General features: G+C 41.3%; 2 protein-coding genes across 3 annotated transcripts; both read left to right on the top strand.

Moving 5' to 3' along the window:
• Window positions 1–390: 390 nt before the first annotated feature.
• On the top strand, window positions 391–10,648 carry LOC115180388 (zinc finger protein OZF-like). 2 transcript variants are annotated; one of them, XM_029742442.1, is made up of 3 exons: window positions 391–638; window positions 7,721–8,827; window positions 9,080–10,648. In XM_029742442.1, the coding sequence occupies exons 1-3, from the start codon at window positions 473–475 to the stop codon at window positions 9,166–9,168; spliced, it is 1,362 nt and encodes a 453-aa protein (XP_029598302.1). In that variant the 5' UTR covers window positions 391–472; the 3' UTR covers window positions 9,169–10,648. The 2 variants fall into 2 exon arrangements, with proteins under 2 accessions (XP_029598302.1, XP_029598301.1); XM_029742441.1 differs by having other exon boundaries at window positions 7,721–10,648.
• An 11,278-nt stretch (window positions 10,649–21,926) lies between these two features.
• On the top strand, window positions 21,927–25,430 carry LOC115180408 (zinc finger protein OZF-like). The gene is made up of 2 exons (XM_029742469.1): window positions 21,927–22,505; window positions 23,881–25,430. The coding sequence occupies exons 1-2, from the start codon at window positions 22,340–22,342 to the stop codon at window positions 25,143–25,145; spliced, it is 1,431 nt and encodes a 476-aa protein (XP_029598329.1). The 5' UTR covers window positions 21,927–22,339; the 3' UTR covers window positions 25,146–25,430.
• Window positions 25,431–27,292: the final 1,862 nt, after the last annotated feature.

A 27,292-nucleotide genomic window follows, 5' to 3' on the forward strand; every position in this document is an offset into this window, starting at 1 on the left:
TATTTGGAGATTTGTATTACGTATTTGAATAATTTAATGTTAGAATGAAATAATCAAGGCCTGCAAACACTTGTTGGACTATGTAAAAATGAAATGCCCTTTATTGTGTCTAGTGAGGTTGCCATAAATGTAGTTGGTTGCATTTTCAGAAATAAATGTAAGAATTAGGAGGTTATTTGGTCCATCAAAATGTATATTTCAAATGTTTTATATGAAGAAAAATATTTGTGTGAAGAAAGTAGAGTTTGTCCCGTCTTTCAAGAATCCCTGAGCTTCAGTATCTATTCCCAGTATCATTAGTCTGTAGCGTGTAGTAAAACCCCATCACCATGGGGACGCTGTGATTTGTTTCTGGGCTCGTTACCCGCTGATAAAAACAGAACAAAACAAGACGGAAGTAAAACTGACCACAACTTTTCCATTGAGGACGAAGCCATACTAGCGCAATACCCAACTCTCAGTCCACTGAAACATGTCTAAACTACAGTCGTTTCGTGTGTTTTTAAATGAGCGTTTAACTGCGGCAGCTGTGGAGATTTTCAGGGCAGTTGAAGAAACGGTAGCAGAGTACCACGAGGAGAATGATCGACTACGGAGACTGCTGCGGATCACACCGGAAATACAACTATGTAGGATAGGTTCGTATGTAGATCTACAAATAGTGTCACTGAACAAAAATATAAACGCAACATGCAAAATTTCAAACAGTTACAGTTCATATAGGGAAATTGAAATAAAATCATTAGGCCCTAATCCATGGATTTCACATTACTGGGAATAGAGATATGCATCTTGGTCACAGAAACCTTCAAAGGTAGGGGGGTTGATCAGAAAACCAGACACTATCTGGTGTGACCACCATTTGTCTCATGCAGTGGGACATCTCCTTCACATAGAGTTGATCAGGCTGTTGATTGTGGCGTGTTGAAGTTTGTCCCACTCCTCTTCAGTGGCTGTGCGAAGTTTCTGGATATTGTCTGGAACTGTCCTACATGTCGATCCTGAGCGTCCCAAACATGCTCAATGTGTGACATGTCTGGTGAGTATGCAGACCCTGGAAGAACTGGGAAATTTTCAGCTTCCAGGAATTGTGTACAGATCCATGCAACATGGGGCTGTGCATTATCATGCTGAAACAGGAGGTGATGGCAGCTCATGTATGGCATGACAATGGGCCTCAGGATTTCATCACGGTGTCTCTGTGCATTCAAATTGCCGTTGATAAAATGCAATTGTGTTTGTTGTCTGTAGCTTATGCCTACTCATACCATAACCCCACTGCCACCTTTGTGCCCAAAACATACATTGAATTATTTTCTAACAATTACATTTGAAGATATTAACATTATAAACTCATTTAAAAAAAGAGATGACCTCTCACTGTCAACTGTGTTTATTTTCAGCAAACTTAACAGTCGCTTTAATAACTCCACCTACATTACTAATAAAATTTGATTTGATTAAAATTAAGGTGATTCCTTTAATAATAACCTTATCCCCTTATTAATGAATCTAAGTTTTTGACATGGGGGACAGTAACTTTGTGATCAAACTTTATCAATGAAGAAGCAACAGTCATTTGTCGTATTTTGTCATCACACTTTGATCTGGTTTCCTTCAAGTTTCATGAAAAACATGATTTTTGACTGTTCAGGACCTTTAACTGTCCACGTGTTCTGGCAGAGTTCCCGGTGGTGGAGCATGTTCGTACGATACTGCGGTCTGTCCAGTGTGCACGGTGCTAGTACGCAGGTGTAGTTGTAGTCTTCCCAGTTAAACCAGATCTAGAAAGATGTCAGCGTCCAAGAAATGTGAGTGGATTATGTTAGAAACAACGGTCGTCATTCTTCGACACTGTCTCCAGTTCATTTTATAGCTCTGTAGCGGAGAACCGGTTCATTACTTGTAGCGTTTAAAACAAAAGTGTGGCTGCGGATTCAACTTTTCACCTGCATTTTTTTCACAAATTTAAGGTCCCACGTGTTGAAAACGTTCTGCGCTTGTGTTTCTTTACAAACACATTTTTGTGGTCTACTTCCCTTCACATTTCTCACTGTCAGTCGTGAATGACACATTTGAAATGTTTACTGGTGTAACGTCCATGCAGCATCTGCATACCAACCATTTGATCTAGGGCCGGGACAATACCAATATCACAATATTCTTTCCAATGAAAACACCAAGCTGATCAAACTCTTTGGTTCTTTAAAAACCTGCTGTTTGTAAAATATTGTGTACTATAGCCTGGGAAATAAATGTGACTCTGAATGACAACATAATGATGTTTGTTTTCAACATTAGGGCTGTTTTCCTAAAGAAGTTCAAACCTTTTCATGTTTTGTTTGCTTGCCATGATACTAACGAGTATCGTGATACTGGTATCATCCCGGCCCTAATTTGATGTTAATCTGTTTCATGGGAATATACGTTTAGATCTTCTTGAGTTATACAGTGTTTGGAGTAGCCTACAGTGTTGTTTTGAATGATGCACAGTGAAGTTTAGAGCAGATGGTGCTATCAAACTGTAGCATAGCCTACCTGTGTATTTTGCCTATTGGCACCTTGTTGAGTCTTGGCCACATTAGAGAGAAATGCGGGGATGTTTCTGTCTTACAGTAACGTTATGCTGTCTTCTGTTCTGTTATGTAGAATACTATCATCTATAATATCTAGCAGACATTGATTCAGCTTTGATATAACTTTATTAAATTAGCACCATTCGCCAGAGTAACCTGTTCTTTACGAGTAGAGCAGAGACTGCGTGAGGTAGATGAACACATGCGCAGAACGTGATCCACAGAAGCTTCTGGACCTTTTAGTTTGGGGGGAAAAAGGTCCATAAAACATCTGATCCGCAGCCACAGACTTTAAACAATGCACATTAGTGACGTGCTGATCAGCAATAAGCAGCAGCATTTGATGTTCAGATTAGAGCTGCACCGATACGACGTTTTGGGCCTATATCCAATATCCAACCTGATAACCGATATATGGCTTTTAAGCATTCTAGTACAGTTAAATAGTTGAAACACACACACTGACCAAACAGTTATTTTATTGGCATTTACGTATGTCCCCGTTACCATTTACGTATGTCCCAGTTACCATTTACATATGTCCCCGTTACCAGTTACCATTTACGTATGTCCCAGTTACCATTTACATATGTCCCCGTTACCAGTTACCATTTACGTATGTCCCCGTTACCAGTTACCATTTACGTATGTCCCCGTTACCATTTAGGTATGTCCCCGTTACCATTTACGTATGTCCCCGTTACCATTTACGTATGTCCCCGTTACCAGTTACCATTTACGTATGTCCCCGTTACCAGTTACCATTTACGTATGTCCCCGTTACCAGTTACCATTTACGTATGTCCCCGTTACCAGTTACCATTTACGTATGTCCCCGTTACCAGTTACGTATGTCCCCGTTACCAGTTACCATTTACGTATGTCCCAGTTACCATTTACGTATGTCCCCGTTACCATTTACGTATGTCCCCGTTACCAGTTACCATTTACGTATGTCCCCGTTACCAGTTACCATTTACGTATGTCCCCGTTACCATTTACGTATGTCCCCATTACCAGTTACCATTTACATATGTCCCCGTTATCGGTTCATTCTCAACCAGGATTTCATCATACATGTCAAGCAGTGAAGTTTCAGCTCTATCTGTCCGTGGCTTCTCTTCCTCGGTGCGCACTGTCACTGTGTCCGTTTCCATCTTGTCCAGCTGTGTATGTAACATTTCACGTAAACCCCGTTTTTCTGTTCTGCATCATAGTAGCGGTCCTTGTACTGTAAAGTCGCGTAAATTCAAATCTGGTATTAGAACAAATTATTTGGCAAAGAGTAACTCAAGTTTTCTTTGTTCTTTAATTATTGCAAACACGTGTCTGGTAAATAAGTTGTTCGTATATATATACGGTCTCGCTGTGACACCACGCAGGGCAGACAGAGAAGAGAACGTCACATCCTATTGTTCTCTCTTATATACTCTGACAGAGATAGTTCCCGCTCAATGCTGGCCTGTCAGAGGGAGGAGGAGCGTGGTTTAAACTTGCTCATCCTATCGTCGGCGTGCAGGCTGGTCCCAGCCTCGTGACGCACTTCCTGTCGCCGGTTGTAGTTCTTGTCTTCAGCAGTTGACTTATCCGTAGTTTATATACTTAATATTGTAGCATAGCTTTCCCGGTATATTATATAGGTTATGCAAACAAAATAGCCAGTTTAACCCTAACAGTACCTAGTATCGAGCACGGTGGCAGTAAAGAGGCTCAGAGAGAATGCCACAGAATCACTTGTTCACAGCCTTGAGTACTTTTGTAAGTTTTAACCCCACGGTCTGTGTGGGCAGTTTTGTTGAGCAGGCGCTTCAATGCCTTGACAGAGGGTATCACGTCTGCTGCAGACGAAGTTGATGAGCTTATTTCTCCAGTCAGTTGTTCGAATGGTGCTAGGAGAGTGTTCATGTTTCAAACATGTTCTCAAATGCCATTGAAATGGCAGCAGTGGTATGAAAACCAGCACATTCTTGAGCATGCAATACGGCTTTCCTCAGTACGAAATCCTCGTCGACCCACTGTGGCATGCTAATGGGGCTTACATCGCTGGTCCAAATGTCATTGTGAAGCAGTGACACCCATGGATGTGTGTTTCAACATTACTGTGTAACTCTGTAAGGGAAACATAAACAATGTCGCCTACTTGGTAGTGTGTACCGGTGCTCGACCAGTCGGCAAAAGCCCTCGTCATCCACGACAGAGAACGGTTGATTGCCAAGGGCAATGAACTCCGTTATCTTGACTTTAACCTGTTAGGGCTAGGGGGCAGTATTGACACGGCCGGATAAAAAACGTACCCGATTTAATCTGGTTACTACTCCTGCCCAGTAACTAGAATATGCATATAATTATTGGCTTTGGATAGAAAACACCCTAAAGTTTCTAAAACTGTTTGAATGGTGTCTGTGAGTATAACAGAACTCATATGGCAGGCCAAAACCTGAGAAGATTCCATGCAGGAAGTGGCCTGTCTGACAAGTTGTGTTTCATCTTGGCTCTGTTTATTGAAGACTGAGGATCTTTGCTATAACGTGACACTTCCTACGGCTCCCATAGGCTCTCAGAGCCCGGGAAAAAGCTGAACGATATCGAGGCAGCCTCTGGCTGAAACACATTATCGCCTTTGCCAAGTGGCCGATCAGAGGACAATAGGCTTAGGCGCGTGCCCGAGTCGACCCCATGCTTTATTTTCTTTCGTCTGTTTACCTAATTGCAGATTCCCGGTCGGAATATTATCGCTTTTTTACAAGAAAAATGGCATAAAAATTGATTTTAAACAGCGGTTGACATGCTTCGAAGTACGGTAATGAAATATTTCGATTTTTTTTTTGTCACGAAATGCGCCGTGCGCGTGACCCTTATTTACCATTCGGATAGTGTCTTGAACGCACGAACAAAACGCTGCTGTTGGAACATAACTTTGGATTATTTTGGACCAAACCAACATTTGTTATTGAAGTAGAAGTCCTGGGAGTGCATTCTGACGAAGAACACCAAAGGTAATCAAACTTTTCTAATAGTAAATCGGAGTTTGGTGAAGGCTAAACTTGCTGGGTGTCTAAATAGCTAGCCCTGTGATGCCGGGCTATCTACTTAGAATATTGCAAAATGTGCTTTCACCAAAAAGCTATTTTAAAATTGGACATATCGAGTGCATAGAGGAGTTCTGTATCTATAATTCTTAAAATAATTGTTATGCTTTTTGTGAACGTTTATCGTGAGTAATTTAGTCAATTGTTAGTAAATTCGCCGGAAGTTTGCAGGGGTATGCTAGTTCTGAACGTCACATGCTAATGTAAAAAACTGGTTTTTGAAATAAATATGAACTTGATTGAACAAAACATGCATGTATTGTATAACATAATGTCCTAGGTGTGTCATCTGATGAAGATCATCAAAGGTTAGTGCTGCATTTAGCTGTCTTCTGGGTTTTTGTGACATTATATGCTAGCTTGAAAAATGGGTGTCTGATTATTTCTGGCTGGGTACTCTGCTGACATAATCTAATGTTTTGCTTTCGTTGTAAAGCCTTTTTGAAATCGGACAGTGTGGTTAGATTAACGAGAGTCTTGTCTTTTAAAATGCTGTAAAATAGTCATATGTTTGAGAAATTGAAGTAATAGCATTTCTAAGGTATTTGAATATCGCGCCACAGGATTCCACTGGCTGTTACGTAGGTGGGACGATTTGGTGCCACCTACCCTAGAGAGGTTAATGGATTTAACCTTTTGCGACGTCTCGTTGAAATTGTCTTTCTCTTTCAAATGACTGCTGGACTTCAACTTGTTTAGTTGTTGGAAGTGTGTTTTTTTTCAGCTTTTGTTTTAAGAAGTTGCTGAACGTCTGGGGGTGATGCACTTTCAAATTAGCAATTAGGTTTGTGGTATTGAAAGATTTCACTTTCTCCTCTCAGGAAATAATAGCAGCACAAACGTTGCATATGGCTTTTTTGCGATCTTCCTTTGAAACTTCAAATAGATCCACACAGTAGACATTGTGGGCTAGGTTAGGAATGCTGTGGTGCACGTGTAGCGATGTATTTTTCGTGGCGTCATTACGTCATCTACCTACGTTATATAGGTATGCACGTCAGCTTTGACATCGGTTTTGCACATCGGCCTTAAACTAGACATCGGGTCGATGCCGATGTTGTCATTTTTAGCTAATATCAGCCGATTCTGATATGCTTACGATATATCATGCATCCCTACTTCAGATAATTGATTTGAAAAAAAATGATATCAAAACTCTGTGGTGCAGCAGACCCTGTCTTATCGTGGGTTCCATGGTTCCCAACACTACCTGCTGAACTACTGTTCAATTGTAACTTTGAAAAAAAACAAAAAACGGTGTAATCTCACATTTTGCAACATACTTTTCTAAAAAGCATGTGATCAAATAAAGCTTCGGACATCATTGATTACGGGGTAATTTACATTTTATACAAGCATCAGCTGTACTTTTGTAAAGGATCAGACTGCTTTGAAAATGTTACACAAGCCTCGAAGCACCAGTGTCATTTGGTATGTAAATCTGTTCCCAACATTAGCATGATGTATTGCATTCGGTTACATTATAAATGTCATAGCCTTCGTACAATATCATATGAATTACATAACCTTATAGTATCATACGTCTTACCTGGTCGTACAATAGCATACGAATTAGTTGTGCTAACTTATCATTAGTATTTGAGGAGCTATAGTATTATACGTCTTTCTCTGAGACCAGGTTGCTTGTTGCATCATACCAACAAAAGAGAATTATGGGGAGAATTTACATTGGGGGTTAGGAGAACTAACAACAAAGGTTAAGATAATTGGGTTAGGGTTAGCTAAAATGCTACAGTTGTCCCCATCACGACTCAAAGGGTATTGTGGAAATCTAAACCCAAATCTCACAACTCCGTTTTGGAAGATATTTTATGACCAAAATGTACCAACCATTTTGACACTGGAATACATTTTTCTGACATATCGATGTCACAAATGCCATTTCCAACGAGAGAAATTGATTCTTGAGTTCAGTTCTGCTTTAAGAAGATGCATTTTAGAAATGGGCAGGGTTTATGACTGTGGCTGTGCCAGCTAGTGACGACTGTCTAAATGCTCTATAGATAACCTCTGCTCCTCTCTCCTTTCCTCCAGACTCCCTGCAGCTCTCTGTCTCTGAAGAGGAGCTTCTCCCTGAGCAGCAGCACTGTGAGCAGGAGTGGAGCCCCAGTCTGGGGCAGGAGAACCCAGAGCTTCCACAGATTAAAGAGGAACAGGAGGAACTCGGGACCAGTCAGGAGGAAGAGCAGCTTCAAGGTCTGGAGGCTGATATCAAATTCACTCCTTCCTGTGTGAAAAGTGAATGTGATCAGGAGGACCCACTTCAGCCCTTCACTTCTCCCCAAACCCAGGCTGTGGAGAACAGAGAGAGTGACCCTAAACAAGTGGATCTCACACCTTTTGTTACTGTGACCCACCTTAAGGGTCTCTACATTCCCTGTGACCCTCCAGATAATCAAAACAATGCCTCCAGCCACATCTCAGCTGTAAGCAGAATCCTAAAAGGACTTGACGGCAGCCCACCGATGGATCCCAGCCTGTCATTGAATCCAAACCCATCAATGGGAGAACACCATTTTAAACCCAGCACCACATCTAGAAAAACTCAGCACTGCAGTGACTGTGGTGAAATGTTTGCTCTGAAAGTTGACCTGCAGAGGCATGTGACTCTCTACAAGAAGAAAGTCAGTGAATGTCGCTTCTGCAGAATAGGCTACAGCTCCACCTGTAAACTGAAGGCCCATGTCCGCTTCTGTCACAGTGGGAAACCCTACACCTGCCCTGTTTGTGGCAAGACCTTCAAACTCAAAGGAGATCTGTCCAAGCATATGAGGATTCACACAGGGGAGAAACAATTTAAGTGTGGTGACTGTGGGAAAAGCTTCCATCGCAAGCAACACTTAACCATACACATGGTGACTCATACAGGAGAGAAACCATTTATCTGTGGTGACTGTGGGAAAACCTTCTATCACAAGTTGTCCCTAAAGAAGCATACACTAACTCACACAGGAGAGAAACCATTTAGCTGTGGTGACTGTGGGAAAAGCTTCAATCAGAAGGGGTCCCTAAAGACGCATACGCTAACTCACACAGGAGAGAAACCATTTAGCTGTGGTGACTGTGGGAAAAGCTTCAGTCACAAGGGGTCCCTAAAGAAGCATACACTAACTCACACAGGAGAGAAACCATTTAGCTGTGGTGACTGTGGGAAAAGATTCAATCGGAAGGAACCCTTAACCATACACATGGTGACTCATACAGGAGAGAAACCATTTAGCTGTGATGACTGTGGGAAAAGCTTCAGTCACAAGGTGTCCCTAAAGAAGCATACACTAACTCACACAGGAGAGAAACCATTTAGCTGTGGTGACTGTGGGAAAAGCTTCAGTCACAAGGGGTCCCTAAAGAAACATACACTAACTCACACAGGAGAGAAACCATTTAGCTGTGATGACTGTGGGAAAAGATTCAATCAGAAGTCTAATTTACTGACGCATGTGAAAAAAATCCACAAAGGAGGAAAACAGGATGAAAACTGAAAGAAAGAAAATTAGGACAAAGATCTATTTAGTCAGAAGATGAAAATAAAAAGTTAGGATGTGGACAATATTCTGAGTACACGCTCATAGACCCAAATAGCTGGAATAAGTAAATTGAGTCAATGAGAGATTAGTCAGATTAACTGATGACTAAAATAGCAGTGCAGATGGCACTATTTTGTTAAGTGCAGAGATGTATTATGGGTAATAAATGTGTAGAGGACTTATGAAATTCTACAGATTTTGTGGCGCAGCAGAAAGTTCTGCATACCCCAAATCCAGAGGTTGTGAGTTCAAATCCCAGGTTGGGTCATATTGAAAAGTCCAATGAGTGATCATGTCAAATGTAATCATATTGTCATTGATTACCTTTTTTTTTTTTTTTTTTACACCATTTTTGCTAAACAGTGTATCACTAACCTTAACAGAATACATGGTCCCAAATAAAATACAATTGTATTGGTCACATACACGTGTTTAGCAGATGTTATTGCGGGTGTAGCGAAATGCTTGTGTTTCTAGCTCCAACAGTGCAGTAATATCTAACAATTCACAATAATACACACAAACTTTAAAGTAAAATAATGGAATTTAGGAATATATAAAGATGAGCAATGTGGCATGGACAAAAATACAGTAGAGTAGAGTACATTATATACATATGAGATGAGTAAAGCAAAAATATGTAAACATTATTAAAGTAACTCGTGTTCCATTATGAAAGTGGCAAGTGAATTCAAGTCTATGTATATAGGGCAGCATCCTCTAAGGTTCAGGGTCAGGTAACCGGGTGGAAGCCGTCCAAGAGAACATTCTCAAATATGTGGGTGTAAAACACTGTTAAAAGCACTGTGTGTGGGGGGGTGTCTGTCCCTAGCATTGCCAAAAGACAGAGAGCTGTGACTGGATCAGTGGTTCACCCAGTCAGGACCTTGATGGTTTGGCAACATTAACAAGGGGTGATGTGTAATACAACTAGGGTGCGCGTGCCCTGGGGGGGGTGTTTCTTTCTGCACATCAGGCGACGTCCCCAGGAACTAGACAAAAACCTCCAGGGGACCATGACCTAACATTCCAAGAACCTTCAGGGACCATGGCACAGCATCCCAAGAAAGTCATAAAAACGTCCTCGGGACCAACCGGGAACTAGACAAACACCTCAAGGGGACCATGACAGAACATCCTGACTACTTTAGGCAACCATTTTGTGACGTCCCAGGAGATCCAAACAACTCATTATTGTTTACAGGGAAGTCATGTTATTCATTAAAAAAGTTGCTTCTGACCTGATAACATAATAATAAGATTGGTTAATAATAAAGTAAAGTGTTAACTCTGTGTGTGTGTGTGTGTGTGTGTGTGTGTGTGTGTGTGTGTATCAGTAAGTTTGTGTTGTGATTGACAGTGAGTATGTGCATTAAATTGAGGGCAGTACTGCATAAACCATTGATTTTATGTTATTACATTATTCAAAAAAAAATTGTTATTCACTGGTGAATGTAAACTTATTACATTTATTGGAAAAAGTTATTACGTTTACTGGCAAATTATTACATTAACCGGGTTTATCACATAAAAACTTTAAGTTATTACAAATAAATGTATTACATTTACCAGTGTTATTTCATTTACCGTTGGGACATGAATTACTGCACATAATTTATTAACCCACATTTTATCATAGTTATTGATAGAAAAGATGTGTCAGCGGTATTTTGCGACGGGGGAACACTGACTGGATCAAGAGTACCCCCCCCCCCCAATATTCTCCCTAGTAAGTGGTTCCTTCCAAGGTGCACCACGGAGCAAAGACATGCTAGATAGTCTAGCGCAGGGATTGACCCTCCTTTATAATATATCTTTTTTAATTGTCGGAGTATTTCTGTCTGTAATAAAGCCCTTTTGGGTGGAAAAACTAATTGGCTGGGACTGGCTCCCCAGTGGGTGGGCCTGTCTGCCAAGGGGGTTGACCTATGCCCTCAAAGGCCCACCCATGGCCAGTCATGTGAAATCCATAGTATATGGCCTAATGAATTTATTTCTATTGATTGAATTCCTTATATGAACTGTAACTCAGTAAAATTGTTGAAATTGTTGCATGTTACGTTTATATTTTTGTTCAGCATGGCGGCTAGCAAGGTTGCTAGACTTTTAGAAATTACTAAAATAGCTTTAATTATTGGGTTATTTAAGCAATAAGGCCCGAGGGGATGTGTTACAGTGAGGGGAAAAAAGTATTTGATCCCCTGCTGATTTTGTACGTTTGCCCACTGACAAAGATATGATCAGTCTATAATTTTAATGGTAGGTTTATTTGAATAGTGAGAGACAGAAGAATAACAACAACAAAAATCCAGAAAAACGCATGTCAAAAATTTTATAAATTGATTTGCATTTTAATGAGGGAAATAAGTATTTGACCCCTCTGCAAAACATGACTTAGTACTTGGTGGCAAAACCCTTGTTGGCAATCACAGAGGTCAGACGTTTCTTGTAGTTGGCCACCAGGTTTACACACATCTCAGGAGGGATTTTGTCCCACTCCTCTTTGCAGATCTTCTCCAAGTCATTAAGGTTTCGAGGCTGACGTTTGGCAACTCTGACCTTCAGCTCCCTCCACAGATTTTCTATGGGATTAAGGTCTGGAGACTGGCTAGGCCACTCCAGGACCTTAATGTGCTTCTTCTTGAGCCACTCCTTTGTTGCCTTGGCCGTGTGTTTTGGGGCATTGTCATGCTGAAATACCCATCCACAACCCATTTTCAATGCCCTGGCTGAGGGAAGGAGGTTCTCACCCAAGATTTGACGGTACATGGCCCCGTCCATCGTCGCTTTGATGGGGTGAAGTTGTCCTGTCCCCTTAGCAGAAAAACAACCTCAAAGCATAATGTTTCCACCTCCATGTGTGACGGTGGGGATGGTGTTCTTGGGGCCATAGGCAGCATTCCTCCTCCTCCAAACACAGCGAGCTGAGTTGATGCCAAAGAGCTCCATTTTGGTCTCATCTGACCACAACACTTTCACCCAGTTGTCCTCTGAATTCAGATGTCCATTGGCAAACTTCAGACGGGCATGTATATGTGCTTTCTTGAGCAGGGGGACCTTTCGGGCGCTGCAGGATTTCAGTCCTTCACGGCGTAGTGTGTTACCAATTGTTTTCTTGGTGACTATGGTCCCAGCTGCCTTGAGATCATTGACAAGATCCTCCCGTGTAGTTCTGGGCTGATTCCTCACCGTTCTCATGATCATTGCAACTCCACGAGGTGAGATCTTGCATGGAGCCCCAGGCCGAGGGAGATTGACAGTTCTTTTGTGTTTCTTCCATTTGCGAATAATCGCACCAACTGTTGTCACCTCACCAAGCTGCTTGGCGATGGTCTTGTAGCCCATTCCAGCCTTGTGTAGGTCTACAATTTTGTCCCTGACATCCTTGGAGAGCTCTTTGGTCTTGGCCATGGTGGAGAGTTTGGAATCTGATTGATTGATTGCTTCTGTGGACAGGTGTCTTTTATACAGGTAACAAACTGAGATTAGGAGTACTCCCTTTAAGTGTGTGCTCCTAATCTCAGCTCGTTACCCATATAAAAGACACCTGGGAGCCAGAAATCTTTCTGATTTGAGAGGGGGTCAAATACTTATTTCCCTCATTAAAATGCAAATCAATGTGTTTTTCTGGATTTTTTTGTTGTTATTCTGTCTCACACTGTTTAAATAAACCTACCATTAAAATTATAGACTGATAATTTCTTTGTCAGTGGGCAAACGTACAAAACAAGCAGGGGTTCAAAAAATATTTTCCCTCACTGTATATGGCCAATATACCATGGCTAAGATTTGTTCTTAAGCACGATGCAACGCAGAATGCCTGGATACCGCCCTTAGCCGTGGTATATTGGCCATATATCACAAACTCCCGAGGTGACTTGTTGCTATTATAAACTGGTTTCCAATGCAATAAAACCAGTTAATAGTAGTTTTTTGTCATACCCATTGTATCAAATCAAATTTATTTATATAGCCCTTCGTATATCAGCTGAAATCTCAAAGTGCTGTACAGAAACCCAGCCTAAAACCCCAAACAGCAAGCAATGCATGTGAAAGAGGCACGGTGGCTAGGAAAAACTCCCTAGGAAAAACTCCCTAGAAAGGCCAAAAACCTAGGAAGAAACCTAGAGAGGAACCAGGCTATGAGGGGTGGCCAGTCCTCTTCTGGCTGTGCCGGGTGGATATTATAACAGAACATGGTCAAGATGTTAAAATGTCCATAAATGACCAGCATGGTCAAATAATAATAATAATCATTGTAGTTGTCGAGGGTGCAACAAGCACGTCCGGTGAACAGGTCAGGGTTCCGTAGCCGCAGGCAGAACAGTTGAAACTGGAGCAGCAGCATGGCCAGGTGGACTGGGGACAGCAAGGAGTCATCATGCCAGGTAGTCCCGAGGCATGGTCCTAGGGCTCAGGTCCTCCGAGAGAAAGAAAGAGAGAAAGAGAATTAGAGAGAGCATATTTAAATTCACACAGGACACCGGATAAGACAAGAGAATACTCCAGATGAAACAGACTGACCCTAGCCCCCCGGCACATAAACTACTGCAGCATAAATACTGGAGGCTGAGACAGGAGGGATCAGAAGACACTGTGGCCCCATCCGATGATACCCCCGGACAGGGCCAAACAGGCAGGATATAACCCCACCCACTTTGCCAAAGCACAGCCCCCACACCACTAGAGGGATGTCTACAACCACCAACTTACCGTCCGAAGACAAGGCCGAGTATAGCCCACAAAAATCTCCGCCATGGCACAACCCAAGGGGGGGGGCGCCAACCCAGACAGGAAGACCACGTCAGTGACTCAACCCACTCAAGTGACGCACCCCTCCCATGGACGGCATGGAAGAACACCAGTAAGTCAGTGACTCAGCCCCTGTAATAGGGTTAGAGGCAGAGAATCCCAGTGGAAAGAGGGGAACCGGCAAGGCAGAGACAGCAAGGGCGGTTCGTTGCTCCAGCCTTTCCGTTCACCTTCACACTCCTGGGCCAGACTACACTTAATCATAGGACCTACTGAAGAGATAAGTCTTCAGTAAAGACTTAAAGGTTGAGACTGAGTCTGCGTCTCTCACATGGGTAGGCAGACTATTCCATAAAAATGGAGCTCTATAGGAGAAAGCCCTACCTCCAGCCGTTTGCTTAGAAATTCTAGGGACAATTAGGAGGCCTGCGTCTTGTGACCGTAGCGTACGTGTAGGTATGTATGGCAGGACCAAATTGGAAAGATAGGTAGGAGCAAGCCCATGTAATGCTTTGTAGGTTAGCAGTAAAACCTTGAAATCAGCCCTTGCCTTAACAGGAAGCCAGTGTAGGGAGGCTAGCACTGGAGTAATATGATCACATTTTTTGGTTCTAGTCAGGATTCTAGCAGCCGTATTTAGCACTAACTGAAGTTTGTTTAGTGCTTTATCCGGGTAGCCGGAAAGTAGAGCATTGCAGTAGTCCAGCCTAGAAGTAACAAAAGCATGGATTAATTTTTCTGCGTCATTTTTGGACAGAAAGTTTCAGATTTTTGCAATGTTACGTAGATGGAAAAAAGCTGTCCTTGAAACAGTCTTGATATGTTCTTCAAAAGAGAGATCAGGGTCCAGAGTAACACAGAGGTCCTTCAGTTTTATTTGAGACGACTGTACAACCATCCAGATTAATTGTCAGATTGAACAGAAGATCTCTTTGTTTCTTGGGACCTAGAACAAGCATCTCTGTTTTGTCCGAGTTTAAAAGTAGAAAGTTTGCAGCCATCCACTTCCTTATGTCTGAAACACAGGCTTCTAGCGAGGGCAATTTTGGAGCTTCACCATGTTTCATTGAAATGTACAGCTGTGTGTCGTCCGCATAGCAGTGAAATTTAACATTATGTTTTCGAATGACATCCCCAAGAGGTAAAATATATAGTGAAAACAATAGTGGTCCTAAAACGGAACCTTGAGGAACACCGAAATTTACAATTGATTTGTCAGAGGACAAACCATTCACAGAGACAAACTGATATCTTTCCGACAGATAAGATCTAAACCAGGCCAGAACTTGTCCATGTAGACCAATTTGGGTTTCCAATCTCTCCAAAAGAATGTGGTGATCGATGGTATCAAAAGCGGCACTAAGATCTAGGAGCACGAGGACAGATGCAGAGCCTCGGTCTGACGTCATTAAAAGGTCATTTACCACCTTCACAAGTGCAGTCTCAGTGCTATGATGGGGTCTAAAACCAGACTGAAGCGTTTCGTATACATTATTTGTCTTCAGGAAGGCAGTGAGTTGCTGTGCAACAGCTTTTTCTAAAATTTTTGAGAGGAATGGAAGATTCGATATAGGCCGATTAGTTTTTTTATAATTTCTGGGTCAAGATTCGGCTTTTTCAAGAGAGGCTTTATTACTGCCACTTTTAGTGAGCTTGGTACACATCCGGTGGATAGAGAACCGTTTATTATGTTCAACATAGGAGGGCCAAGCACAGGAAGCAGCTCTTTCAGTAGTTTAGTTGGAATAGGGTCCAGTATGCAGCTTGAGGGTTTGGAGGCCATGATTATTTTCATCATTGTGTCAAGAGATATAGTACTAAAACACCTTAGTATCTCCCTTGATCCTAGGTCCTGGCAGAGTTGTGCAGACTCAGGACAATGGAGCTTTGGAGGAATACCCAGATTTAAAGAGGAGTCCGTAATTTGCTTTCTAATGATCATGATCTTTTCCTCAAAGAAGTTCATAAATGTATTACTGCTGAAGTGAAAGCCATCCTCCATTTGCGAATGCTGCTTTTTAGTTAGCTTTGCGACAGTATCAAAAAGAAATTTCGGATTGTTCTTATTTTCCTCAATTAAGTTGGAAAAATAGGATGATCAAGCAGCAGTGAGGGCTCTTCGATACTGCACGGTACTGTCTTTCCAAGCTAGTCGGAAGACTTCCAGTTTGGTGTGGCGCCATTTCCGTTCCAATTTTCTGGAAGCTTGCTTCAGAGCTCGTGTATTTTCTGTATACCAGGGAGCTAGTTTCTTATGACAGATGTTTTTAATTTTTAGGTGTGCAACTGCATCTAGGGTATTGCGCAAGGTTAAATTGAGTTCCTCGGTTAGGTGGTTAACTGATTTTTGTCCTCTGACGTCCTTGGGTAGGCAGAGGGAGTGGAAGGGCATCAAGGAATCTTTGGGTTGTCTGAGAATTTATAGCACGACTTTTAATGCTCCTTGGTTGGGGTCTGAGCAGATTATTTGTTGCAATTGTAAACGCAATAAAATGGTGGTCTGATAATCCAGGATTATGAGGAAAAACATTAAGATCCACAACATTTATTCCATGGGACAAAACTAGGTCCAGAGTATGACTGTGGCAGTGAGTAGGTCCAGAGACATGTTGGACAAAACCCACTGAGTCGATGATGGCTCCGAAAGCGGTCTGTATACGGTCTGATATACCATGGCTTTCAGCCAATCAACATTCAGGACTCGATTCACCCGGTTTATTATGTCTGATATACCACAGCTTTCAGCCAATCACTATCCAGGACCTAAACTACCCGGTTTATAAGATACTATATACCAATGTAGCAGTTGTACTGAACTCCTAAGGCCTCAAGTTCTTAAAGAATTAATGTGCATCATTCATTACAATGACCATTGAACAGGCAAAGAGGTCTGCTTAGATAACCTACGCAGAAAAATATACATATTGACGTAATGATTATGACTCTGTCATGATGTTGGCCTGTTGGGGAATTTTATGACCCACATAAATACCTTTCCCCTTTTCTCTCTCTCTACTTTATAGAGTTGACTCTTGTAAAGCCTTTGTAACATAGAGAGTCTGGTAACATCGAAAGGTGGGAAATGGAACCATATTTCGGTAATCCAACCAGTTGAAAATATGCGTTGGTACTTAATGAATATGATCTCAGATCAGTTGTTGTCTGAGACATTATTACTAATGACAGGATGACATAAACTGTATCTTGGAAAGTCGACACATTCTAGTTATCAGATTCACATGGAATTGTTGTGCAATTTAAATGTTTAAATATGAAACTATTTGTGAAAAGATGAAATGTAATTTTAGCTTCTTAAATGAGAGAACGGTTTGTCATAGAGAAACTCTGCTCACTCAGAGGCCCCGCCCAAGTGAACAGACTTTGGTTGTAAACTATGAAACACGCCCTTCTTTCACCACTATATAAACCCGTTGATGAAAATTACACTTTCTGTTCTAAGGACGAGAGGACGGCGGTCCCCACGTTAAAAGGACAAGATCACCAACAGAACTAAGCCAACCTCAGCGTGAGCTCTGATTGAACGACAAGAACCTAACGAAATTAGCATCGAATTTCAACGTGAAGATGACGATCCTCACGCCGAAAGGATGAATTAAGACTATACCAGCCAGAATATAACATGAGCTTAAAGTATGGCAACTTGGTATGAACTTTGAACTCTTATTCACTAAAGAAGTGATACCTCCTAGCCGTTGCGTTAGCAACAGCAGCTGTAAACGTGGGCTAGGAGAGGACGGACAGAGTATCCATTCTACCACGCTCCAGTTCACCACTAGACATTCTTCAGAGGACAAGAGATCCATGCTGGACAACCCGGCCTTCTATCTACGACCAATCTACCGAAGCGCAGCTCAGAGTAAATATTTTATTGCATTTTCCTTTTTCAATTGGGCGGTTATTTAGAATGCATAAGATACTGTATTTACGATAGCATAGTTGCCTACGGCTCGATAGACACAAAATCTTTTTGTTCCTCAGTCTTCCCGCTCTTTCATTCAAAACCCAACCCCCTTTCTTTGTGTAACCAGCCGTCATATCTGTGACATATGACATAATTTGTAATCAATGTATGATCCATTCTGTGTAGATGTAATTCTGTGTGATTATTTAGGTATTTTGTAAATAAATAATTAAACCAAATTTTGTATTGCTGATTCAACTTGTTAGCCAGGGTTCGTGAAGATAACCAAGAATTTACAACTTTCAGATGAGACTGAATAAGGCGACGATTAAATATTGACTGCTATTGAGGTAAAAGATTACCAGGTCTTTAAGAGTTTATTCGGAAGATAACAGCTCTATAAACATTATTTCGTGGTGCCCCGACTTTATAGTTAATTACATTTACATGATTAGCTTAATCAGGTAATATTAATTACAGAGAAATTATTTCATAGAATAACATGTCATATCACTTAATCCGGCATAGCCAAAGACACGACAACTCTAGCTTGCAGGAAAAAGCAGTTTCAGGTGTTTGAAACACGCTACATTCTCTGAACCACGCCCCTTCGAACCTCACGTACTGCGTGCCCCGTCTAAAATAATGGGTGCATGATGCCCCTGACTCTTACCAATTCCTCAACACATTAAAACACACACACTGTATTACAGCCAAACAGGACCATGCTAAACTGAACCAGACATGGCTGACCTGGACTGGACTGACCATGGGAATGAGGGAAGATGTTATAGATGTTGTGTACTGTGGGGTCAGAGGTGACTGTAAATCAGGATTAGGTTCACAACACCAGGAGAGTCAAAGTAAACAGGTGTGTGTTATCCATATTGACCATAATTGTCAAGGTATGTGTGAAGGGCTGTTGGAAGTCAAGCGCAGGAGAGCAGATAGTTGGTAGTAATACGGAGACTTTTATTTGGCGAACCTAAAGCACACGGCACAAACGAACACGAAATACAAAATACGGGTGGAACGTAACCCAGCGCAACCAGTCTAATGTGCTCATACATAAACACAGAATAAACAATACCACACAAAGACATGGGGGAAACAGAGGGTTAAATACACAACACATAATGAGGGAAATGAGAACCAGGTGTGTGGGAAAACGAGACAAAACAAATGGAAAATTAAAAATGGATCGGCAATAGCTTAGAACACCAGCGACGTCGACTACCGAACACCGCCCGAACAAGGAGAGGCATCGACTTCGGCAGAAGTCGTGACAACAATGTGGAGGAGTGGGACTTTAACTGTATGCATTAGTCTACTACAATAGAAAGAGGTGTAGACTGGGTATCTGCTTAAATGTTCCCAAAAGGAGGACATCTTTCATTCTATACATACAGGCTTCTAGACTAATGAATGTTGAGTAAATACAACTAAACACATGTTTGCTCCTCAGTGTCCCTCTGATTAAGAGGTGTCTGCATGACATCCTACTACAGCAAAAGGAAATCGGCTAGCTGGCCAATGAGGTGGATCTATTACACTAACAAGGATCCTTCCAGTAGGCTACAACAACATGAGAAGTGAGAATGTCTATTGTATATTTCATCCTTCTCTTTCCTTCCCTGTGTGTGTGTCTCTCACTCTCAGCCAGACCGACAAGACATGACTCAACTTTGTTTTTCATTGGTTTAATGGATAAAGGTTACCTTTAAGCATGCCATTTGTTCCCCAGTCACCCCAGTGACAAACCCCAGTGTTTGGTCACCACAGGACCACTGGCTAGAATAGCAGTAGGTTACAGGCCTAGAACTCTCAGGATGGGCACACTGTAGGTATACATGCATGAGGACGGACTGTGTTTGTGTGTATGTGTCCAGCCAGCTGTGTATTTACATTTCTGTCATTTACTAGACACTCTTATCCAGAGCAACAATTAGTGCATTCATCTTAAGATGGCTAGGTGAGACAACCACATATCACAGTCGTAGTTAGTACATGTCCTCATGACACTAACTGTTTGAGTGTCAACAGTTGGACTCAACAGTGTAAAGCCCTGTTTCCATGACATATGAACTCTGTCTGAGTGGAACACAGTGAAGTGCTGCCATCTAGTGGCTGACATGTGAAGTTGTAGGTAAAGTAATGATGACAATATGTTGTCAGACATTCGCACAACAGGACAAAGCAGCACAACAGGACATTATAGAGAGATAGTCACAACACTCTCCTGTTTCTCTCTCTACTAGATCTCCTAGTATCCTGTGGAGTGAAACGGAAGTCAGTGTTCTGGTAACAGTATTCTCTCTCTCGCTCAGTCTCTCTCTCGCTCACTTGCACGCTAGCCCGTCCTGTCCGTGAGTGTGACGGTCTTGGGGGAAAAGTCGGGTTCCTTTTGGAAGGTAAAGTGAATAAATCCCCTTTGGAACGCACAGATGCGTGATAAATCTAGCCAAAACCAAGGTGGACAGCTCAGGGATTCTTGAAAGTCGGAACAATTCTTGTCCAGCAGGAAACTTTATTTTTGTAGTTGAAAAAAAAAATAGATTTACTTACATTATTTGAGTTAAACAATGTAGGGGAATTTTATAATATTTGTAATATTATTCATTTCCATGTCTGCTCTTTGCCCTTGTCTGGATCAAAGGATCCCAATTTCAAACCCTGATTGTGTTTTTAAAATTCTAATAATAAATGTTAAATGAAAAAGTGTAATATGTAGATCCTTGCAATAATCCTGTCTGACTTTAAATAATATTTATCTGAAAATAAATTGTATCCGGAGATTCAGAATTGTCTAAAATGTAATAAATGAATCAGGAATGAGCAAGGACCCCTTCTTCATCTCCTCATGACATGTAGTGCAACAAGACCAGTGTGTTATGTTATAAACTTTTGATAGATTTAACCAAACAATATTGAAATCACCATAGTTTATGGTTGTGAAATTTGGATAGCTGGCCGTTAAACTAATTTACCAGTCTAAAAAAATATTAGCTGACGTGAGGTTGTGACCATAAACTCCATCTCCCTGAGAGGATATTATATTTGGTTTAAACATGTTGAAGCAACTGAGGAAAAAGAAAATTGCTACTTTGCATACCACTTGAATGAAGAATCAACATTTTTGTCAACTCTGTAAAACATCAGATTTTGTCTGACGTCAACTCTGTCAGAGTGCTGAAAGATCTGTTTTTATTCTTGATTTTCAAATAAAGAATTTTCTGCATTGTACAAATATTTGTATGGACTTATTTTTTGTGGCACAAATAAGTCTGTTTTTAGTATTTGTGGTCAACTTAAGATAGATTTTTCTTTTGGTCAATATTGAGAAAATGTATTTGAATCACTGTTCTGAAACAAATGCTTAAACTATTGATGTATTTTGGGGTGCTAGATCTAAGGCAGTGGAGGCTGCTGAGGGGAGGACGGCTCATAATAATGTCTGGAATGGAGTCAATGGAATGGTATCAACCACATGGAAACACATCTTTGTGTTTGATGCCATTCTGTTGACTCCATTGTAGCCATTATTATAAGCCGTCCTCCCCTCAGCATCCTCCACTGATCTAATGGATAATGTTAACTTTTATAAATGTTGTTTTAAGTTCTGAATCTAGAAAGACATTCCAAAATCCGGTAATTTGATCATGATTACTAAATTTGGATAGCTGGCCATTAAACTAATTTACCAGTCTAAAAAAATATTAGCTGACGTGAGATAATTGAGTGATTGTCAGTGGCTGACATATCAAGAAAAAAACTGCTGATGCACAACCAAATTTCGATATTGCACCTTGTGTATTTTACTACATTACATTAGATATTATAACTCTCAACAATTAGTGGAGACCCCAACTAAATTTTTAAAAATGATTTAACTTCTTACGGAAATTTATCTGAGGGCCTTCAAAGGGCGGGGTCACCAGTTAACCATCCCTGATATAGCGCTATAAAATAAAACAACAAGTTTGGAGATTTGTATTACTTATTTGAATAATTTAATGTTAGAATGAAACAATCAAGGCCTTTAAACACTTGCTGACAATAAATGTAAAAATGAAATGCCCTTTATTGTGTCTAATGAGGTTGCCATAAATGTAGTTGGTTGCATTTTCAGAAATAAATGTAAGAATTAGGAGGTTATTTGGTCCATCAAAATGTATATTTCAAATGTTTTATATGAAGAAAAATATTTGTGTGAAGAAAGTAGAGTTTGTCCCGTCTTTCAAGAATCCCTGAGCTTCAGCATCTATTCCCAGTATCATTGGTCTGTAGCGTGTAGTAAAACCCCATCACCATGGGGACGCTGTGATTTGTTTCTGGGCTCGTTACCCGCTGATAAAAACAGAACAATACGGAAGTAAAACGGTAGGGAGGGTTTGTTTTTCCTCGTCGACGAAGACATACATGCTCAATACCCAACTTTCAGTCGACTGAAATATGTCTAAACTACAGTCGTTTCGTGTGTTTTTAAATGAGCGTTTAACGGCGGCAGCTGTGGAGATTTTCAGGGCAGTTGAAGAAACGGTAGCAGAGTACCACGAGGAGAATGATCGGCTACGGAGACTGCTGCGGATCACACCGGAGATAAAACTATGTAGGATAGGTTCGTATGTAGATATTCCGATAGCTACACAGAACAAAAATATAAACCAAACATTTAACAATTTCTAGGATTTTACAGTTCATATAAGGAATTCAATCTATTGAAATAAATTCATTATGCCCTAATCTCTGGATTTCACATTAACGGGAATGCAGATATGCATCTGTTGGTCACAGATACCATAAAGGTAGGGGGGTTGATCAGAAAACCAGTCAGTATCTGGTGTGACCACCAAATTGTATTTGTCACATGCACCGAATACAACAGGTGTAGACCTTACAGTGAAATGCTTACTTACAAGCCCTTAATCAATAATGCAGTTTTAAGAAAAATAAGTTAAGTAAAAAATAATGAAAGAGCTGCAGTAAACTGTAGCGAGGCTATATACAGGGGGTACCGGTAGAGTCAATGTGCGGGGGCACAGGTTAGTCGAGGTAATTGAGGTAATATGTACATGTAGCTAGAGTTAAAGTGAGTATGCATAGATATCATGGTCCAAACAGACTAAGACAAAGTGACAAAGCCTATTCCACCTCAGGAGACTGAACATATTTTGCAATTGTCCTGAGATCCTCAAAAGGTTCTACAGCTGCACCATCGAGAGCATCCTGACTGGTTGCATTACTGCCTGGTATGGCAACTGCTCGGGGCCAGGCTTCCTGCCATCCAGGACCTCTATACCAGGCGGTGTCAGAGGAAGGCCCTAAAAATTGTCAGACTCCAGCCAACCTAGTCATAGACTGTTCTCTCTGCTACCGCACGGCAAGCGCCAAATCTAGGTGCAAAAGGCTTCTTAACAGCTTCTGCCCCCAAGCCATGGATCTGTTGGGGCGGTATGCAAATTGGAGTGGGTCTAGGGTTCTGAGATGATGGTGTTGATGTGAGCCATGACCAGCTATATAAACCACGCCCCTCTGCAAACATGCCTTCTCTGATGTTTGTGACAATGCAGTACTTATTTAAAGAGAAGAGAATATTATGTTAGCACACATTAAAATGAAGTGATGTCCCCTTAATAATGAATACAAGTGTTTGACATGGGGGATGGGACCAGTAACTTTATTATCAAACTTTATCAATGTAGAAGCAACAGTCATTTTTCATACTTTTGTCATACTCTGGTTTTCTCCAAATATCATCCAATTTCATGAAAAACATGATTTTGACTGTTCATGACCTTTAACTGTCCATGTGCTCTGGCAGAGTTCCCAGTCACATGCTGTTTTCAATGAGAGAAATTGGTTCTTGAGTTCAGTTCTGCTTTAAGAAGATCCATTTTAGAAATAGGCAGGGTTTATGACTGTGGCTGTGCCAGCTAGTGACGACTGTCTAAAGGCTCTATAGATAACCTCTGCTCCTCTCTGCTTTCCTCCAGACTCCCTGCAGCTCTCTCTCTCTGTCGCTGAAGAGGAGGTTCTCCCTGAGCAGCAGCACTGTGAGCAGGAGTGGAGCCCCAGTCTGGGGCAGGAGAACCCAGAGCTTCCACAGATTAAAGAGGAACAGGAGGAACTCAGGACCAGTCAGGAGGAAGATCAGCTTCAAGGTCTGGAGGCTGATTTCAAATTCACTCCTTCCTGTGTGAAAAGTGAATGTGATCAGGAGGACCCACTTCAGCCCTTCACTTCTCCCCAAACCCAGACTGTGGAGAACAGAGAGCATGACCCTAAACAAGTGGATCTCACACATTTTGTTACTGTGACCCACCTTAAGGATCTCTACATTCTCTGTGACCGTCCAGATAATCAAAACAATGCCTCCAGCCACAGGTCAGCTGTAAGTAGTGACCCAGTAGGACTTGACAGCAGCCCACGATTGGATCCCAACCCATCAATGGCGGAGCATTGTTCCAAACCCAGCTCGTCTAGAAAGACTCACCACTGCCGTGACTGTGGTGAAATGTTTGCTCTGAAAGCTGATGTGCGGAGGCATATGACTCTCTACAAGAAGAGACTTCGTGAATGCAGCTTCTGCAGAAAACGCTGCACCTCCACCTGTAAACTTAAGGCCCATATCCGCCTCTGTCACAGTGGGAAACCCTGCACCTGCCCTGTTTGTGGCAAGACCTTCAAACTCAAAGGAGATCTGTCCAAGCACATGAAGACTCACACAGGGGAGAAATCATTTAAGTGTGGTGACTGTGGGAAAAGCTTCAATTTGAAGGGCAACCTAAAGAACCATATGTTGACTCACACAGGAGAGAAATCATTTAGCTGTAGTGACTGTGGGAAAAGCTTCATTCATAAGTGGAACCTAAGGAGCCATATGCTGACTCACACAGGAGAGAAACCATTTAGCTGTAGTGACTGTGGGAAAAGCTTCAATCAGGAGGGGAACCTACGGAACCATAAACGGACTCACACAGGAGGGAAACCATTTAGCTGTGATAACTGTGGGAAAAGCTTCAATCAGAAGGGGTCCCTAAAGAAGCATACACTTACTCACACAGGAGAGAAACCATTTAGCTGTGGTGACTGTGGGAAAAGCTTCAATCAGAAGGGGAACCTAAGGAACCATAAACTGACTCACACAGGAGAGAAACCATTTAGCTGTGATGATTGCGGGAAAAGCTTCACTCAAAAGTCTAACTACCTGACGCATGTGAAAAAAATCCACAAAGGAGGAAAACAGGACGAAAACTGAAAGAAAGAAAATTAGGACAAAGATCTATTTAGTCACAAGATGAAAAGTGCAGAGATATATTATATGTAATGAATGTGTAGGGGACTTCTGAAATTCTACAGATTTTGTAGCCCAGCAGAAAGTTCTGCATACCCCAAATCCAGAGGTTGTCAGTTCAAATCCCAGGTGGGGTCATATTGAAAAGTCTACTAAGTGATCGTGTCAAATGTAATCATATTGTCATTGCTTACACCATTTTTGCTAAACAGTGTATCACTAACCTTAAACAGAATACATGGTCCCAAATCAAATTGTATTGGTCACATACACGGGTAGCAGATGTTCTTGCGGGTGTAGCTAAATGCTTGTGTTTCTAGCTCCAACAGTGCAGTAATATCAAACAATTCACAACAATACACACACATCTAAATAAAATGGAATTAAGAAATATATAAATATTAGGATGAGCAATGTTGGAGTGGCGTAGACTAAATGCAGTAGAATAGAATACAGTATGTTCATTTGAGATGAGTAAAGCAAAAATATGTAAACATTATTAAAGTGACTCGTGTTCCATTATGAAAGTGGCCAGTGAATTCAAGTCTATGTATATAGGGCAGCAGCCTCTAAGGTTCAGGGTTAGGTAACCGGGTGGAAGCCGCCCAAGAGAACATTCTCAAATGTGGGTGTAAAACACTGTTAAAAGCACTGTGTGTGGGGGGGTGTCTGTCCCTAGTGTTGCCAAAAGACAGAGAGCTGTGACTGGATCAGTGGTTCACCCAGTCAGGGCCTTGATGGACTTGGCAACAGTAACAAGGGGTGATGTGTAATGAAACTAGGGTGCGCGTGCCCTGGGTAAACCATTATTTTGGGGGGAGAGAACGTGTCTTTACGAGCATTGGGTAACGTCCTCGGAACAAACCGGGAACTAGACAACAACCTCCAGGAGAGCATGACACAACGTCCCATGAACCTTCAGGGACCATGACACAACATCCCAAGAATGCCTCGAGACCAGCCAGGAACTAGACAAATCCTCTAAGGGAACCATGACACAACGTCCTGACGACTTTAGGCGACCATTTTGTGACGTCCTGGGAGGTCCTAACGACTCATTATTGTTTACATGGAAGTTATGTTATTCATTAAAAAGGTAACATTTACTCTTATTTTATTAACCCATATGTTCTTTACATCATTTCTGCTACAAAAGTAGGCAAAGCTGTCATCAAGGCAAAGGGTGGCTACTTCGAAGAATCTCAGATATAAAATATATTTTGATTTGTATAACACTTTTTTTGGTTACTATATGATTCCATATGTGTTATTTCGTAGTTTTGATGTCTTCACTATTCTACAATGTAGAAAATAGTAAAAAATAAAGAAAAACCCTTGAATGAGTAGGTGTGTCCAAACTTTTGACTGGTACTGTACATACATTTTACATACACATTTTACATACATTACTGAACATAGACTCCTTAATCCCACCCTCAGCCACTCTCAGCCCATTTTACCTATCGCAATAGACCACCATCGTTTGGTTTACATGTGCCATATATTTTTTAATTGTGCTGTGATGTTTTATATACATTTTTAACCTTTCTAATCGTATTGTATCCACAGATTGTGAGCCAAAGATGAAAACCTTTCCTACAAGTAATATTATTTGTCTGACTATGGCTTTCCAAATCACCCAACACTGCTATTTGTAAGGTTAATTTTAAATGAATGTTGTGATTTTTTTTAACCATTCCTGAACCTGTGACCAGGAACAAGCTACATGGGGCAATACCAGAATTAATGATCTACAGATTCTGTCTCTGCAGCCAAATCTACAGAGTTGAGATTGTTGTATGCCCCATATATATAGCATTCTGTTGGTGGCAAGAATGTTGTATAATAATTGGAAAAACTTGAAGTGTTGAATCAAGTGTTGTTTTTTGTATCAGTTCATAAACCATGTGCCATGGAATCGGTACATCGAAAATCTCTTCCTATTTTTTTAGCAATCTGTATGGCGCAGCTGTCAACATTTTTGTCCTCAAATGTAACTGGTATATTTTTCAAATGATGCCAATTCTTTCCAGCCAATTTGTATCTTTAATATATGGCAGACAAACAAGTACCCTACCTTCTCCCTCTTCCACTTGCCTCCTCCATTTTTG

Source organism: Salmo trutta, chromosome 40 (genome assembly GCF_901001165.1).
Source record: "Salmo trutta chromosome 40, fSalTru1.1, whole genome shotgun sequence".
NCBI lineage: Eukaryota > Metazoa > Chordata > Actinopteri > Salmoniformes > Salmonidae > Salmo > Salmo trutta.